This window comes from Eubalaena glacialis, chromosome 19 (genome assembly GCF_028564815.1).
Source record: "Eubalaena glacialis isolate mEubGla1 chromosome 19, mEubGla1.1.hap2.+ XY, whole genome shotgun sequence".
NCBI classification, from domain to species: domain Eukaryota; kingdom Metazoa; phylum Chordata; class Mammalia; order Artiodactyla; family Balaenidae; genus Eubalaena; species Eubalaena glacialis.
The window spans coordinates 4,725,103-4,742,508 of record NC_083734.1 but is presented as its reverse complement, the minus strand read 5'-3'; the positions used below and the strand labels follow the sequence as shown (position 1 = coordinate 4,742,508).

The window sequence follows — 17,406 nt, the reverse complement described above, 5'->3', positions numbered from 1 at the left end:
AGGTCAGCAAACCGAACCGTCTCCTAAATGAAGGCGAATGTTGGCTTTGATATTTATTCATGGGAAGGGAGAACATTTTTTTCACCTAACGTCCTCAACACCCTCATATCCGGACAAAACTTTCTACACGTGACTTTCACACTCACTTTTCGACCAGGAAAATTTCCCTCAGCCTTTAACTCCCTGTTAATTTCTCCCTTCTTTCTCCCGACTTTTCTTTCCTCGGCACTTTGGGAAGCGAGGGAAGAACTTTTCCTGAGGATGGTTTACACCGACCCCAGTTAACCGGCAGCTGGAGAGAGATCAACTCCTGGCAAAGAATAAGAAGGAAAGACTTAAAAAAAAAAAAAAAAAAGGTTTGACAGCGATTTCCACTTAAACTTCCTAAACCGGTGCCAGTCCCGGAAGGGCCCCCCCCTCCGAATCCCGGCGTGGGGTGGGCGGGCATCTCCGGCCTGACTCTTGCTCCTCCACCCCCCTCCCTATTTCTAACACACGCACACACCACGATCCCGCCTGCGAAACATCTGGATGGGGACTTGCGTCCCCACACATGGACAACTGCAGCCAAGGCTGGCTCCTGGGGAGCAAGTGCGGAAGTGCGCGCGGGAGCCGGGGCGCAGCGCTAGGTCTCTCCAGCGTCCTTCCTTCCAGCTGCTCCTGTCACCAGCCCCTGGCTCCGCCCCTCGGAGCCCGCCCCTTGTCTCTCAGCCAATAGCAACCCCCGACTGCTCTCCACCGCCCCAAACCCTTTCCACACCCCCACGTTCCGTGAGCCGGTTGGCTGTCGAACCCTCAGCGGAGCGGCTGGATTTGCATGGTGCTCCGTGTTTCTGGTAGGTGGAGCGACCCGTCACTCCCGGTGGCCGGGTCCGCCCACTCTGCCTGGGTCCCCGGCTCTCTTCCTGCGCAGTTCTACTTCGCAGCCTCCGCGGGGAAGCGTCGGGGGTGCAATCAAGGCTCGGTTCGCAGGACCGCGGGGAGGCAGCCCCGGCGAGAGGCCGTGCGGCGCGCACCGTTTGGAGGGGCCCGGGCGCGGGAGTGCGGCGCTCTGCTGGCCCCGAGAGCGGCGTCGCAGTCCCCGACCAGCAGTTGCCGCCACCCGACTTTCGTTCCAGTTGCGGCTCCTCCGGGCAGCATGTCAAAAGCCGCCGCCGCTACAGCTGCCGCCGCCACCTGGGGAAGAGCAGCAGCAGCAGCGGCGGCCGCAGGCGCGCGGGGGCAATAAGCCGAACCACTCGGCGTCCAGGGAACTCTCTCCGCGCTCACGGCTCCGGCGGGACCCGCGCCATGTGCTGAGCCATGCCCCTCGCCGCGCCCGCGGGCAGCGCATGGGGCAGCGCCTGAGCGGCAGCCGATCCTGCCTCGATGTCCCCGGCCGGCTTCTGCCGCAGCCGCCGCCGCCCCCGCCACCGGTGAGAAGGAAGCTCGCGCTGCTCTTCGCCATGCTCTGCATCTGGCTCTACATGTTCCTGTACTCGTGCGCCGGCTCGTGCGCCGCCGCGCCCGGGCTGCTGCTGCTGGGCTCGGGGTCCCGCGCCGCCCACGCCCCGCCGGCCCTGGCCTCAGGTCGCGACGGACCTCCCTCGAGGCTGCCGTTCCCGGCGGCGCCAGCCACCCAGTTGGCTCCTGGCGGGGAGACGGCCGAGGGCGCCGCGAGCCAGGAAGAGCAGAGTCCCGAGGCGCCGGACTCCCCCAGCCCCATCTCTAGCTTCTTCAGCGGGTCCGGCAGCAAGCAGCTGCCGCAGGCCATCATCATCGGCGTGAAGAAGGGCGGCACGCGGGCGCTGCTCGAGTTCCTGCGCGTGCACCCCGACGTGCGCGCCGTGGGCGCCGAGCCCCACTTCTTCGACCGCAGCTACGACAAGGGCCTCGCCTGGTACCGGTGAGTTTCCCCGGCAGGGCCAGGGCTGGGGCCTGGGGCGCCAGCCGCGATCCCGACGGGGAGAGGAGGGAGACGTGGCATGTGCTGGTCGAAGTGACAAGGGTACAGCTTCGGACCACCGGGGTCCGGGAGTACCGCAGCGCGGTACGTACGGGGTGCGCTGGGCTCCGCTCTCGCCACAGTACGGAGAAACTTCTCGAGGAGCTCTGGGGGCTCAGCGGCCCACGGTGCCCTAAGATTAATCGGGCGATCTCTCCTAAAAGAACGAGGACAGTGTCTGCGACGGTGCTCAGGGGAGCGCGCGACCCTCTAACTGTGGCCGCGGCCCAGACGAATCCAGCCAGCGTCGCTCGCATTTTATTTTTCCTCTCGGATCCGGGACGGTCTGCGCCCCGCCGGTCGCCGTCTCCGCCCCAGACCAACTTCTAGAGCAGCTTCTGCTGCCCAGATGGGGATGGGGTGAGAGCAACGCCAGCCTGCGGGGGCCGCGGGGAGTCTGTTCACTTTCCGAAGGGGGTCAGACCGGCTCGCGGCCGGGCAGCCTGGGCTCCGGAGGGTGAGCCGGCGGGCGCGCGGCGCGTGGAGCGGTGCTGGTCCCTGTCGGGCAAAGGCGCGCACTGCAGCCGGCGGGAGGCGCGCGGCTTTGAAGGCTTAGCGGCGCCCGGGGCTCGGCCCTCCCGTTTCCGCCTCCCGGGCCGGGGTGCTGAGAGAGCCAGGGCAGGGAGGCGTGTCTCCGCGGGCCCTTGACACTTCGGGGTGCAAAGAATATTCGGGGCCCGTTGATTGAGAAATGCGGGTTGCCCAGAGGTCGGGGCTTCTGTAAAGTCGGTTCTCCGGTCGGGTTGTGGGTTCTGTTCCAAAGGGACAGCGGCCCCTCGGGGTCATAATCACGACCCCTGCTCAAGGCTTCCCGCAGTCTTTGGGGTGAGCCGTTGGGTCGCTCGAGTTTCCGGTGAGGCGCGGGTGGCCCCGCGGTCCAGACTCGGGCCTTGGGAAATCTCGTCGCCAACCAGGGGCCCGGCCACCGGCCCCCACCCCTTCTCCGCGGTCACCATCTCCGACCCCCGCAAACATGACTTCCTCGAGCCCCCGGCACCCCTCCAGGCCCAGTTAGCCTCCAAGAGGGTGGAGACTTCGGAAAACAAAAGGGGAGAGTCGAACCAAACCCCATTCCCTGCCCGCAGCCCCTCTTCGGGGACCGGGAGAGCTTGGAGGATAAAAGGGGGCTGACCGAGCGGATTAAAACCGCTCTCTTCCCAGCCTCGCCCTCCCCCTCCCTTTTGTCCTAATGTTTTTATTATTGTCAGGAGTTGCCCAAGTCTCGAGGTTTAGCCAGCCGTGACAGTCACCCTTCCCACTGTCCCCGGGCCCTCGACACCGGTTGTTGCGAATGGGGGCTCTGGAGCCCGAGCCTGGGTCCACGTCCCGGCCCTGGCAGCTCGCTTGTCGCGCGGGCCTCACTGCTTTCACCTGTGCAATGGGCGGCCCGGTTCTCCGACGCGCGGGTCAGGTGCCTGGCTGGCAGATGGGGGCCTCTCTAATTGCCAGCTATTGTCATCGATCGTATTGTTGTCATTATTTCTGCTACCACCGCTCCTCCTCCTCGGAGGGCGATGCCGGGGGCCGGGACGTCAGGCTGTAACTAGCGCCAGTCCAGGTAGAACCCACTGGAGGCCGGAGGGAGCCGGGGATTTTCTGAGATCAGACGTAGTGGGGGCCGGGCTGGGAGGAACTGGCAGGAAAAGAACTGAATCCTTAATGTCGGGCGGTTCTAGAAGCACCTGGGTTGGGCAGTGGAAGTCACCACAGGCAGAGTCGCGCAGTTTCTTAGGCGGCCGCCCTCCACCTGCCACGTTCTTTTTGATTGATTCAACAACGCAGAATAAAGAACGAAGTCGCCCTGGAAAGTCTGGCCGCGCGCCTGCAGCGGGGAGCGCAGCCCGGGAGCTTCGAGCGGGCGGGACCGGCGCCCGGGGCCGCTCGCATCGCGGCCCGCGGGGCGGCTGGGCTTGGGGGGCGCTGGGGCTTGGCCGGGCCGCGGGGAGCGGGAAGTGCATCCTCCTCCCGAGCCACCTCCCTACCCTGATGATCCGGACTGTCTGGGCCCGGAGGCCCAGGCCCGGGCCCGCGGCGGTGACCCCGCGGAGCGCGCGGCTGGAGGAGCGAACTGCAAACGCAGCGGCTCGCCCCCAAAGCTGCGATCCCGGGCTGCTCCAGCCGCGCCGGGCGTGGCCGCAGGGTTAGTGGTTTTTTGGTTTTGGTTTTGTTTTTTTTTTTAAGGAAAAAAGAATAAAAGAATCTTTTCAATGCCATCTGCTTAATTACAACTTTTAAATTAACTTAGAATATTCTGGATGTCTGGGCAAATGTGTGGACTTAATTATTTTGAAGGCGGCCGTTTTAACTTGAAAAACAGACACACCGGAGAAGAAGCCTGACCCAGAAGGCTTCTCCTAAAATCCGGTGTCCAGGGAACACCCTTCGTCCTCCTCCCCCCCCCTCCCCCCAGAGTTCTGTCCGCTGGGCCCAGCCCAGCTGCTCGCCAGAGGTGCGCTGCTCGGCTTCATCTGTGCAATCAGGCAGCAGATTGGAGAAGAGTATAAATAGTAATTAGCCAGAGTTGCAGTTCAGAAACAAGTAGTTAAAGCAAGTCGTCAAAGCTAGAAAATAGGAGACAGCAGGGACATCTTGAAGGCGTTAAACAACTTCGGGCACGGATGGTTGGATCCGAGGGTCAGCGTCGTCATCGGTTGGAGAATGAGATCTTGCCTGTGTCTGAACGAGTGGTTAGTAAGTTTCATCGACTGATACACAGCCCGGCTCCGGGCCTAACCAGTAACCCAGGGCCTGGGCGGATTTGCTTGAAGTCTCCCAAGTTGATTGTAGTTTCTTCCACGTGGCAGAACTAGACGCCATCAGCCCCAACGGGAGGGCTCGCGGTGGGATGGAGCCCATCGTGGTGGCCACGCGGAGCTGACCCGCCACTGGCCAGAGGGTGGGCGGTTTGCCGCTGCCTTCCCCCGCTGCAAAAATCAGACGGTCCATCTGTCCTGGAACCCGAGTTTGTTTTAGCCTGGGATGAAAACTCTTCGGGGTTTACTTTTCCAGTTCATCACCCGGCTCACTCTTGAATCAGGCCTCCCAAACTGAGCAGGTACTTATGAGGACCCCACGGAGTGGCTTATGAGGACTTCCGTTTAAGCGGGCCCTTACCTTCTGTTGCAGGGGGTGATGGTGTCTGAGAAACAGACGCCAGTGGTTCAGGAGAACCTCACACGTACCAAGGTGGAGAAACACCCACCCGGTACATTTAGGCTTTTTCAACATTGATTTAAACTCGGAATGGTCTAAAATTAAGTATATACGTTCTTTAATAAGTTTCTCTTTTTGATTTGGCTTAAGTTTGGTAGATTTTCACAAATTCAATGAGCTCAGTTTGAGATTTAAGTTAGCCAAATATTGTGTAACTACTATTTTTTTATATAGAAATATTCCTTAGACTTTACAGTGGCAGAAACTCCTTCCCCACCTTGACTCTCCTTTCCATTTTTGGTTGTACAAACTAAGCTGACACTTTAATGCTGTGGCCACGTGAAAAAAAAGTGCTGTGTGTTTGTGTGTGTGTGTGTGTGTGGTTTAATAATCTTGGTAGCTAACACTTACTGAATGTTTTCCCTATGTGCCAGGCACTGTTTCAAGTTTTACAGGATTAGCAGATTTAATCCTCATTACCATCCCGTGAAGTAGGTACTTTTACAGATGAAGAAGTACAGGCCCAGAGAGGTTAAGCAACTGGCCCAGGATCTCACAGCTAGAAAGTGGCAAAGCTGATACACCAACCCAGGCAGTCCTGCTCCAGAGGTCACTCTGGGCCATTCTCCCTTGCTTAAATGACAGAACGTGATGTTGGTCATGTATGATGAATTCAAAACTGAGTTGTTGGGGGGTTTTTTTGTTTTTGTTTTTTGGTTTGTTTGTTTTTTTTGAGTTTTCTATTGCACCTCCAGTGACCTCAGTGAAGGTTGCTCACTTTGTCATTTACTTTAAAAGAAGACCAGCTCCAGAACAGGATAGTGAGGGCATCCAAAGTTAGTTTATAACCAGAGTGAGGATAATTACATCACCATGGCAGTTTCCTTTCTCTGCCTGCACAGGACAGTGAGAATCAATGGAGTCATTAAAATGACAAAAATATCCTCAAGTATAAAGGCTGAGAAAACATGGCAAGGGTCCCCACCGAGAGTAAATTTATTCTCTTCTATTTGTCCTTTTTAAGGCTGGGAGACATGGGAGAATACAGGGTTAAATGAGATGTTCCAAAAGCTCTTGGAATGAATTTATTCATTTAAAAAAGTACAGTGCTTCAAATCAAGACTGAAAACTTGTATTTATTAACCAGAAGACAATTACAAAAATTACAACTAACACTTGGATAGAGCTCTTTAGAATTAGAATCTAAAACCCAGTAACTTCTGAAATCTGTCTCAAAAGAGAACTTTCCCTACATTTTAAATTTAACAAATGCTGAGAAAACTAATTTCTTCCCTCTTTTCCTACTCTATTTCTAAAAACGTGGTGGCAAAGACTGTTTCAGTCTTCCCTAAGGGAAATTTATGATAAGATCTGATTGGGGATAATCCTTTTTGAAGTAATTGCATTTTTTCAGTCCAGGAGTTTAAATCAAGTATGCAGCTCACTTCAGGCTGCTGGGTGAAGATCGAAAATCTACATTTATATGCAACAATTTGAAATACAAACCATCATGTTACAAAGCTGTCAAGATTTATTAGCAAGACAGTGTAGCATGTGTTGGACTCTGTTTTCAATTAGGCACCTAAATTAGACCATAAAATGGTTGATTAATCTTTTACAAGTTGAGGGGAAAATATAACATAAATTAACCTAATCATAAGTGTTTTCCCAGATGCTCTGAGTTAATAAAATAGTCAATATTAAATAGCAACCTATTTGTTTTAGGTGAATAAAATGCTGAAGTGCATGCATTAAATTACATTTATCTTCCAGATGATATGCTGTTATTGAACAGGTCTCTAAAAATCAGGTTGCAGCCCATGTCTTAAAAAATATATATCAAAATAGAATACTGCAATTTGACTAAGCTACTAAACTAAATTTTGCTTTTTTAATGGAGCCTGATTATTGAAAATTTACAATTTAATATAGACTAATATTTATAAAGGATATTTTTCCCAGCTAAAGTTGTATTACTTGCCATTTTAAAGTGAGCTGTCACAGCTTCTGTTTTTTTCTGGTTTGGTGTGTTTATTTTTTGTCTGAAGAAAAGCTTTTAGATAGTTTGAAAAATCAATATGTCACCAAAAACCTCATTTCAAATATCTATGCTGATGTACCTTTTTGTTGAAAACATTGTAGAACATAAGGTTTTCTGATTATATAAGATAAGCCTTTGAATCACTAAAATTATTTAGAATTAAAAGCACACCAGGAATTAAAAAAAAAAAAAAAAGATTCACCAGTCGGTTAGTGTTATGAATCAGGGAAATGGCATTCATTTAAAGCTTCGGGACTGAAATACGTGACCAAGGCTGCCTGCTCACCGCTTTCTATGTCAGTAGTTTTTCAATACTTTATGCTCTCAATTCTATGAACATGGAAATTAAGTTGATTGACAGAAACACAAAAAGTCCACTCTAAAGGCACAGCATAATGAGCACTTCCTTTGCTGTGAATAGACTTAGTTTCCAGATAGGGTGCTACCTCTCTCTTTTAACAGTCAGTGATTTCAGACAGTAAGGGAAATTTCAGTGCTAGGCTGTCGGGATAGTCAGGAATCCCAGCAAAATGAATTCCCCAAGTATGTGCCATATTTTCAAGGGTAATGAGTACAATATGCTACCTACCTCAAATGAAAACATTTACCATGACCGAAAAGAAATAAGATACTGATATCTTTGAAAACTATTCGGGAGTAGAGCATGAAACATTAAAAAAATATATATTTAAAAGATTACCTTGTTAGAGCTCTCCTATTCCTCTCAAACTATACCAAAATAAAACTAACATCAAATAAAACTGGTATTAGCATATGTTCCTTTCTCTTTCTGATTTTAGATTTGGGGAAAAGTTTAGGATGTGAGGAGCAATTACTAGCCTACTAATGTGATAATAAATAATTTTCACTCCAGCCAAGAGACTGTGTGAAAATACTGCTAGTGCTAATAATATCCCCCATTAATTTTCTCTGTACATATAGATAAGAGTGACACTGGTTTCCTTTATATTATATCTGAAATTATTCATTTAAATACATATTTCTGTGACTTGAAAAATATTAAAAATAGCCTAAGTTACTGGGGCATTAAGAAAATGTGCTTCATTTTGTCATGGATGAAGCATTTTAAAATAGCGAAGTTGGAATGCAGTTTGTTGCTTCCCAAAGAGAGCTGCTTTTAAAAATTAAGAGTCCAGATCTGGGGAGAGGGAGCTGGTATAAAGAGTACTGCCAGCAAGGCATTTATATTTTCTACCTGCATTTTAAAAGTATGTATGTGTGTATACACATACGTATTCACTGTGACTTTAAGTTGATACATTTGTTACAGAACAGATAAACTCTTGGCATAAAATATTTTTGTCCCTAAGTACCTATAGCAAATGTGTTAAAATAAGACTCTGGTTTTGTAAATTGCGTTTCAGCCCAAGCTAGACTGTTTTGTGCCAAGGGGTCACTTTTAAACCCCTTTGACTAGATTGTGAATGATTCCATGTGCGTTCAGCAAGCAACTTGGGGGCACATGATTCAGAATCCCTGTTTTTTCCCCAGATCTTTGCCCCACAATACTTAACAGGGTTACACTTAACTTAGAAACCCACAAAATGCTGAAAGATGGTTCTGGGCAATACGAAGCTTGGGGCAACAAATGGAGAGTGAAAAAAAACCCGCACATACACAGTGGGAAGAGAAGTAGAAGAAGAAGCACTTTTTTCACGCACACTCGATTTAATGAATGGGGGCAGGAGGGAGGCACTGGTGACAGAAGTGTCCAACATGGCCCAGCAGGCGCGACGGGCCACGTGTCTGCTCTCTGGCAGCCAGAGGGGCGTCCGCGCGGACCCCCGGCTCTGGAAGGGTGGGCGACGCGCACCCGAGGGCGCGGGACATGCTCCGCGGCGGGCATGCCTCGGGGAGCAGTCAGCACGGCCCCTGGGTCGCGTGGGACTCCCGCATCTGGTCCGAGGAGGCAGATGGCGGTGCCGCCTCGTGTCGGGGGCGGGGCCAGCGGCCTGGCCGCCCCTCAGCTCCGCGGGTCGCCAGCCGCGACCACGTGACCAGCCGAGCCCCGCGCTCCCGCCTCACCTGTTGGGCGCAGCTGGGCCGAGCATCCCGCGCTCGCAGAGGGTGATGCCGGCGGGCCCGGCCCCGCGCTGATTGGCCCTAGCAGCTGTCAGGAGACCAATGGCAGCCCGTCTGCACGAGGGCCCCGCCCAGAGGGGGCGGGCAGAGGGGCGCGCCCCGCCCGGGCCAGGCCGAGCTTCCCAGCTGCTGCGCATCCTTTCCGGGAGGCGAGCGGATGCTGAGCCGGTCTCCAAGTCTGGCTTATCTGCTGATCTCTGTGTCTCTTCTCTGAACGTTTGCCTCTGTTGGGTGGAGCAGTGAGGACGGAGTCAGACTCTCCCGTCCCTGCAACCGTGGCGTCGGACGTGGGTCTGAATGAATGAATTCTTCAGAGCCGGACGTGGAAGCTTTGTCTTTTTAGGGCCTTATTTTGGGCGCGGAAGAGGGTGGGGTTAGTTTTCAACCAGCACGTTTCTTTTCTTTCTCCCCCTCCGCCCTTTAGCCCCCCTCCTCACCTTTTTCTCTTTTGGGGAAAGAAATATATAATCCTCAATTCACCCACTTCTATAAAGGGTACTTAAAATGCGATTCAGCAAATTCAATAGATAACCCAAAATAGGTTAGTTCCCATAATGTGACCCGTTAAGTGACGGGATGAAGACAAAAAGTGGGAAAGAGTCCGACGGATCGGAGAGGAGGGAAAGGAAAAGCAAATAATTCTCAGCCCCCTTCCGATTCCTGAATCTCCGCTCGACTGAGACCAGGGGCCCGTCCCTCCGCAGCCCGTCCCCGCTGCTCCCCTAGGGTCCTCGAAGACACGCCCTCCCGGGGCGCCCGCTCTCCTTCCCTCTGCCCCTACCCAGAGTGGTAACGCATGGCTCCCGCGGCAAACTGGAAGCTGCCTTTCTGCTCCCCCAGCTTGGGGGAGGGGGCACTTACCAGCTGACCCTCCCCTAGTGCTGTCCAGGCAGAATCCCAGCCCGAAAATGCCTCTTCTCGGGGTGGGCTTTACAGGGTGGCGTTGAGAGTTCTGCTGTGGATTTGGATGAGGCAGCCTTGTCCTCTGGAAGTTTTTTCGGAGGTGCAGGAGATGACCTGTCTTAAAAGGGCAGGAAGCTCACTTAGGATATTGCTTATTGCTGCAGGAGATGTTGAAGAAATGCAGGATTTGGTCCCTATGTTCATTAAAGTAGTCTCCCTGGGGGAGACGACACACCCAGCCAACAATTAGAGAACAGTAATCTCCAGATCACTCCTGGTGCCTGCCCCACCCACCAGCGGAAAGGCGTCTCCCTCCCCATCCTCACCCCTCTGGCTGGAAACCTGTCCTGGCTCAGCCCAACCATTCCTCTCACGTGTGCTGGTCCTTGGGTCCCTGGTGCCCTCCATCTGACTGTTCCAGCCTCCAGACACTTAGTATATGTTGGCACTGCCAGTTAACACAGATACACAAAGAAATAGACATCGTGTCCCACCGAAGAGCTTTTACAGATAGATGCCCAAATGTGTGTGGTACGGGGTGGGAGAGCAAGGTAGGGAGGTCTCATCACTTTGTCATTGATTTGAAATACTTAATGGAGGAAGGGAAAGGTGACCAAAGTCTTTTTCTGTAGTCAAAGTCATTCTTATAAATCGTGTTGACTTTTTTTTTTTTAACCTATTCTAGCAAGGATTTGTTGAGCACTTAGCTTTTAAAAATATATAAAGTTGGGCTTCCCTGGTGGCGCAGTGGTTAAGAATCCACCTGCCAATGTAGGGAACACGGGTTTGAGCCCTGGTCTGGGAAGATCCCACGTGCCGCGGAGCAACTAGGCCCGTGAGCCACAACTACTGAGCCTGCGCGTCTGGAGCCTGTGCTCCGCAACAAGAGAGGCCGCGACAGTGAGAGGCCCGCGCACCGTGATGAAGAGTGGCCCCCGCTTGCCGCAACTAGAGGAAGCCCTCGCATAGAAACGAAGACCCAACACAGCGAAAATAAATAAGTAAATAAATAAATAATAAATTTATTTAAAAAAATATATATATATAAAGTTTATTTTTTAGAGCACTTTTAGATTCACAGCAAAATTGAAAAGACAGAGTTCCCATACACGTCCTGCTTCTCACAGACACAGCTTCCCTGCTCTCAACCTAAAGCCCCAGAGCCGCACATTTGTTACCATTGATGAACCTACACTGCTCACCACTGTTGTCCAAAATCCATAGTTTACATCAGGGTTCACGCCTGATGTTACACATCTTATGGCTTTTGATAAATATATAATGACACGTATCCATCATTATAGTGTCATACGGAAAGTATCATTGCCCTAAAAATGCCCTGTTTGAGCACTTACTTTTAGCAAGGGCTCTCCCGGGCAGCACTTGAGGTCCCAGGGAGGTTCAAGAGATGTGAACTTGTCCTTGAGGTGCCCCGTTAGTCGGTGAACTAAACTCTACAGGCTCAAAGAGGTCTCAAAGCAAGTTTGGCACTGGCTAAAAATAACCATTAGTCCTGCTGAACCACTAATACATCTAAAAACCATTTTAAGGAGATGAGAGTGCGTGTGATAAAATATTCAATAGTCAAAATTAAGAAATGTGATTTTGTATTTTATTTTCCGGGAACCTTCCAGAGAGAGCTAAGGAGAAGAAGGAAGGAGAGGGAATGTCAGTGACTAGGTGATGTAATAGGAAAAAAGATAGCTCCGCCTTAGCGAGTGAGGCCTGTGGTGTGCAGGCCAGTGGCCAGCGTGCATTTCATCTTAGCAGTGCTACTTCCTTTGTGATTTTCCGCATTCTACAGAGGAGGAAAGGGGACCTCACAGAGATGGCCAAGGTCATACAGCTGTATCTGTAGGTGGCTTAGCCTCCTGAACCCAGTGCCTCCCTGAGGGCCCTTCAAACTCTACAACATGGAGCTTCTCTCCGTGGCTGAAATGTGACATGATGTTACTTCTGGACCAGTTTAAGCCATGTCTTTTGTTGTTTCTTTCCTCCCCCCAAACACAGACTTTTCCATATAAAATATCTCCAAGATTATATTTTTTTCTCTCTTTTTCTGTCCCAACTTACACTCACTCTCTGCCCCGTCTCTGTTGCAAGGATGTCTGCATTGAGGCTGGTAGTTTTCATGCCCATCACCCCTGCCCCGACCCAGGGCTCTGGCATCATCCCTGGAGCCCTTCCTCCCGCGATGAGATCTGTATATTTGATGCCCCTTTTCTGACCTCAGCTCCCTCCATCTCCTCGTCTGCCAGCCTATCTCTCCTCTCACCTGTCCCTGGAAGCCGCCCCGCCATGAGCAGGACACTCAGATTCTTAGTTCTCAAGATGATACTGAAACCCTCTCCACTCACTTCGTATGGTCTCTTCATCTGCTGTGTCATCTGACACCCTAAACACCCTCTACCCCCGCTGTGCAGACACCCACTTTGGTACTGTCCCCAGCAGCTGGCAGGAGAAGGTCTTATCCCAGAGCAGCCCTGGCCCACTGAGTTCCTACCCTCGCCCAGAACTTGGACCTTATAGCTCGCCAGCCCTGCTGGTCACCAGCCCTGACCCATGCCAGGAGCCCCGTGTGCACTGGTCCTTATGATGATGTCCTCTAACTTCAGTCATCGGTTAACATGTCTCTCCACACACAGGGAGAAACTCCAGACAAATCGCAGCATCTGTAGGAATTCCACTGGTTCAGTCACCTCTTGGTGTGGCCTTAATTTCTACTTTGCCCAAGACTTCCCTCCATCATTTCCAGGAAGTGCTGTATTCTCTCTTTTCTATATTATTTGAAGAAAATACAGACATCATATTATTTTACCTATATATCTGGCCTATATATGTATATTTTAGTAAAATTTTATTCACATGCCTATAAAAAAGTGTACCAATCAGAAGTGTGCACCCTGATGAAGTTTCACAGCGCGCATCCCCATGTTACAGGCGTTCCAGAGTCCCCAGAGCCGCGCCTAAGATCCCTTCCAAATACCGTCCCTGTCCCAAGGATAACCACTCTCCTACCTTTTACCACCACAGATTGGTTTGCCTGTTGTTGGACTTAATATAAATGAAATCCTTGACTGAATATTTGTAGGGTGTTAAAAACATGCAAATTCATTGCCAATATTGACAGATTTGGAGATTTCACATACAAGTGCAGATTTTCTGTTTTTTTTTTAATTTGTATTTTATATTGGAGTATAGTTGATTAACAGTGTTGTGTTAGTTTCAGGCATACAGCAAAGTGATTCAGTTATATACATGTATCTATTCTTTTTAAAATTCTTTTCCCATTTAAGTTATTACAGAGTATTGAGCGGAGTTCCCTGTGCTCTGTAGTAGGTCCTTGGATTTTTAATATAGCAGGGTGTACATGTCAATCCCAAACTCCCTAACTATCCCTCCTCCCTGCCACCCACCCGCCACCCCGATTTTCTTTTTTTGATAAGGGATCTGACTGTTCTAGGCCTGCGTTTCTCATGGCAGCAGCTGGCTGGGGCTGGAGAACAGCTGTGCCTGTGACCGGGGGCATCTTCTCTTCCTTGGACACAGTTTCCACTGTTCCTTATTGTCTCACACTTGGCCTGCTTCACTCATTTGTCACCTGCCTGGTCCAGCTCAATGCCAGACAGTGGGGAGCTACAACCTGTCCCCCCTTCCTTCAGGTATGTGCTGTTTCAGGATTGAATTTCCTCATGGACATTCTCGTCCGATGTTGGCATTAGCCTTTTTTCGACTTGACTTAGTTTTCATTTTACACCTCTGTAGGGATCCTGGGAGAGGATGCACGGAGGTCTGTTGGCTGGGTGCCATTTCGAATCAGAATCACCATCATCAATGATTTTTAATGGATGCTTCTCCTATTTAAAATTTTTTTTTAGTTCTTTAACAGACTCTTCTTCCTTGTGGCCTCCTCTTGTCGGCAACCCTTAGGGTCAGCTCCTTGCTACGGACACTCTGTGACCTCGAGCAAGTCACTTTATCTCTTTGGTGTCAACACCCACACTGATCTATCCCCTGCCCAGTGAGTTCATTGATCAGGGCCTTGGATTTTGTAGCCACGTCAAAGGACTTATAATAGCTTTAAACGCTTACTCTCAGGCCTTATCTTTATCTCCTTGAGGACCCTTGGCAGGTGGTCCACAGATCACACTTTGAGAAGCACTGTCTCAAGTTTCTTCAGTGAAAGAAATTTCTGAAAGATTAATAGGTGATGTAGAAAAAATGGTTCCATGTTAGCACATTAAAGGCCCTGATAAGTACTGTAACCAAAGAAAAACCCCCAAATCTGTTTAATTGTGTTGAACCTAGCGTTTCCCCCGAGTACAGAATCCTCTTTTCTTTCAATGCCGACTGATAACCCGAGGAGGGGTGTTTGTCGAATGCTGGTGTGGGGCACGTTATCAGAACAGGTCTCCAAGGTCACTTGCAGTTCAAGAGTTTGACCCCTGACCCTGGGCTCTGTCTCTCCACCTTTACCCCTTGGAACAGGCCGCCCCTTCTTTTTTTTTTTTTTTTTGGCCGCTCGGCATGTGGGATCTTAGTTCCCGGACCAGGGATTGAATCCTCACCCCCTGCAGTGGAAGCACAGAGTCTTAACCACTGGATCGCCAGGGAAGTCCCAGCCACCCCTTCTTATTGGGAGTTAGATCCCATACTTGTGCCACTGGGACATCATCTCAAATGTATTGTGTCTGCACCCCCTTTGCTCCTGGAATGATGGGTGAGAATTTCAAGCTGGGTCTTGCTACGAGCTTCTTTAGCTGGGCTTCCACCGCTGCTCCCTCAGCAGGCTAATTGCCGGTTCAGCTTTCCAAGACGATTATTATGTCTCTTTTCAAAGGTAAGCACTCGTCTCTGTGCTGTTTATATGGAGCAGGATGTCTGATGATGCTGGATAAAGGGGCCAAGCTGTTTTGCACCCTGCCTGGTCCAGGGTCGCCCCCGTGGTCTGCATGTGTGTTATCATCACACCAGGCTGACTGCTCTCCCTGCACGGAATCCTGAGAAATTACAGCAGGGCCGCGAAGAAACATTGGCAGCCTTGAGCTGCAAACAAAGCCAATCGCTTTTTTTTTTTTTTTAAACATGCATTTCCCCCTCTTTGTGTCGGGGCCAAGGGGGGACACTTGAAAGTGTTCTTTAGTTTTACAGCACCGGAAACGAAGGAAACTTTCAGATTAGGTGTCGCTGGGAAAGGAGATGAGTGGAACCTTTTACAGAGAGAGGTGGGGGATTAGTTTACCTATTTGTACAAAACTTAAGTTACAGGAGAATCTGGATTTCCCCTCCACACACTCTGCTTGCTCGAATGATCTTGTTATCTCCTGACACACTTAGCAAGGCCCCTTCCTCGTATTTGGCGAAATCCGAACTCCTGTTTGTGTGGCCCCCTCACCTCGCTTCTGGGTCTGGGGGTGTGTCTGGCTAAGGTGTTTCCCACGGTCTGGAGGTGAACAGTTTCACACCAGAGTGGGGTCCTGGATGGTGTACTCTCGACTAGTTTTTCATTCTTATCACACTTCCTCTCCTATAAAGTTACGTATCTTTTACCAGGACACTTAATACCCACCTTCTCTTCCTACGGGGACTGTGAACATCAGGCAGTAACGACGCGGCCTTCTCGCCAAGTCGTGACCAGAGTGTCTAGATGGCGGTCCTAATGGGATACCGTGGAGTCTACCGTTCCTTCCTCCGTGATTTAATTTCATCCACCAGACAGTTTGGAACAACTGGGATGGGCCAAGCAGTATGAAAGCACTTGGGAGAATCAGATGTTAACCCGTTATCAGACGCCTCAAGGAGCTCACGATCTTGCTCAAGGGGCCATAGTGAGAGATAATATAGAACAAAGTGAGAAATGCCATGGGAGCAGAGAGAAGGGGACCCAAAGGAGAGGTCACTGTTGAGCTGGGCTTTGACGTATGGATAGGAGTTGGCTGGCTGATTGTCCCAGAAAGCTGATAAAAGGATTCAGGGCAGAGCAGCTCTGTGGGAAAGGCCCAGAGCAAGGCCTGGCCAAGTGATGGGGACATGCGGGGGGATGGGGAGAGGGCCCAGGAGGCCAGCTCGGAGGTGGAATGTTTTGTTGAGGATGGGTCTTCAGCTCACTGGAAGATTTTTGGGGCAGCAGAGCCTCCCATACTGAAGAAATTCAGACGTGACATGAATTATGCATTTGAATCATATGAATGTATTTTTGAGGAAAAGGAAATGATTCGGTCTTTCCAAGGCAGAGAAAGCAAGAAAATGTATAGATGGTTTTCTGGGGTGATCAACACCCAGCCCCACTGGATGGTTTCTATGAGGCTCTTGGAATTCCAGGGCAAGCATGTGTCCCCATGGTGCTCAGGAGAAGGGACAGGCCACGCCTCCTCACTCGTGACAGAACCCACACACCCCTCTTCCCTGTTGCCTCTCTGGGTGACTTGAATGGCTGTCCCACAGGGCTTTGGGGGAAAGAGAGTCCTTTTTCCCAGGTCCCAACTGGGCTCCGGATGCTGGTAAGAAACAGATGGCCACAGCCTGCAGGCAGGGCCGCCCACCTCCTCCTCTGGTCCCTAGTTCTGCTGGGGGTCGGGGAGAGCCCTGTCATTCCTCTGGGGGGGACTTCTGAGCGAGCAGAGGAAGCCAGGGGAGAAAGATGCCACGTGGCCCCCACTCCCTGGGGCTGACCCTGGCCGCTGTCTCAGAATCCTGGGCAAGTTGAGAGAAGCACGCTGGGCTCCCGGTTGCCAGCATCCCCAGAGCGGTTTAATTCTAGTCCCATCACTCACCGTGGAGGAACTCAGTTAAGCTTGGGAGCCTCCCATGTTAGCTTATAGAAGTGGTGGCATTTACTGATCAATCCCGGCTTAGAACTGCATTTCCCTTAGATCCAGGGGCTACTTCTGTTTAGAAGAAACAGATCCGAGAGGCCGAGGGGTGAGCTCAGGAGAGCCCGGCTAAGGGCTCCTGGTTAGGGGGCTGCCAGTGTGAGCGGGGGTGGGCCCTGTGCACTGGCCCTGTCTCTCCCCATCTGGTGGAATGTTCTGTCACTCACATTTTTAGGGTTGTTTTCTTCCAGTCCCAGCTGGAAACAGAAGTACGGAACAGGCTCTTGGCTTTTTTGTGTTCTGTTAAAGGAGCATTTGCCAGGGAGAAACGTGTGCCAGCTTCTTCGAGACTTAATCTTGCATTCATTTTGAGGCCTCTGATCAAAGCCACCTCATCTTACCCCAGATGG

The 17,406-nt window shown here is 51.0% G+C and overlaps 1 protein-coding gene across 1 annotated transcript in view; it reads left to right on the top strand.

Moving 5' to 3' along the window:
* The first annotated feature begins 906 nt into the window (after positions 1-906).
* The window catches only part of HS3ST3B1 (heparan sulfate-glucosamine 3-sulfotransferase 3B1), a 42,265-nt gene continuing 25,765 nt past the window's right edge, over positions 907-17,406 (top strand). Inside the window, exon 1 of the mRNA XM_061175624.1 lies at positions 907-1,885. Within this exon, the coding sequence (XP_061031607.1) occupies positions 1,332-1,885 (554 nt within the window). The 5' untranslated portion in view covers positions 907-1,331. The remainder of the gene's footprint in view (positions 1,886-17,406) is intronic.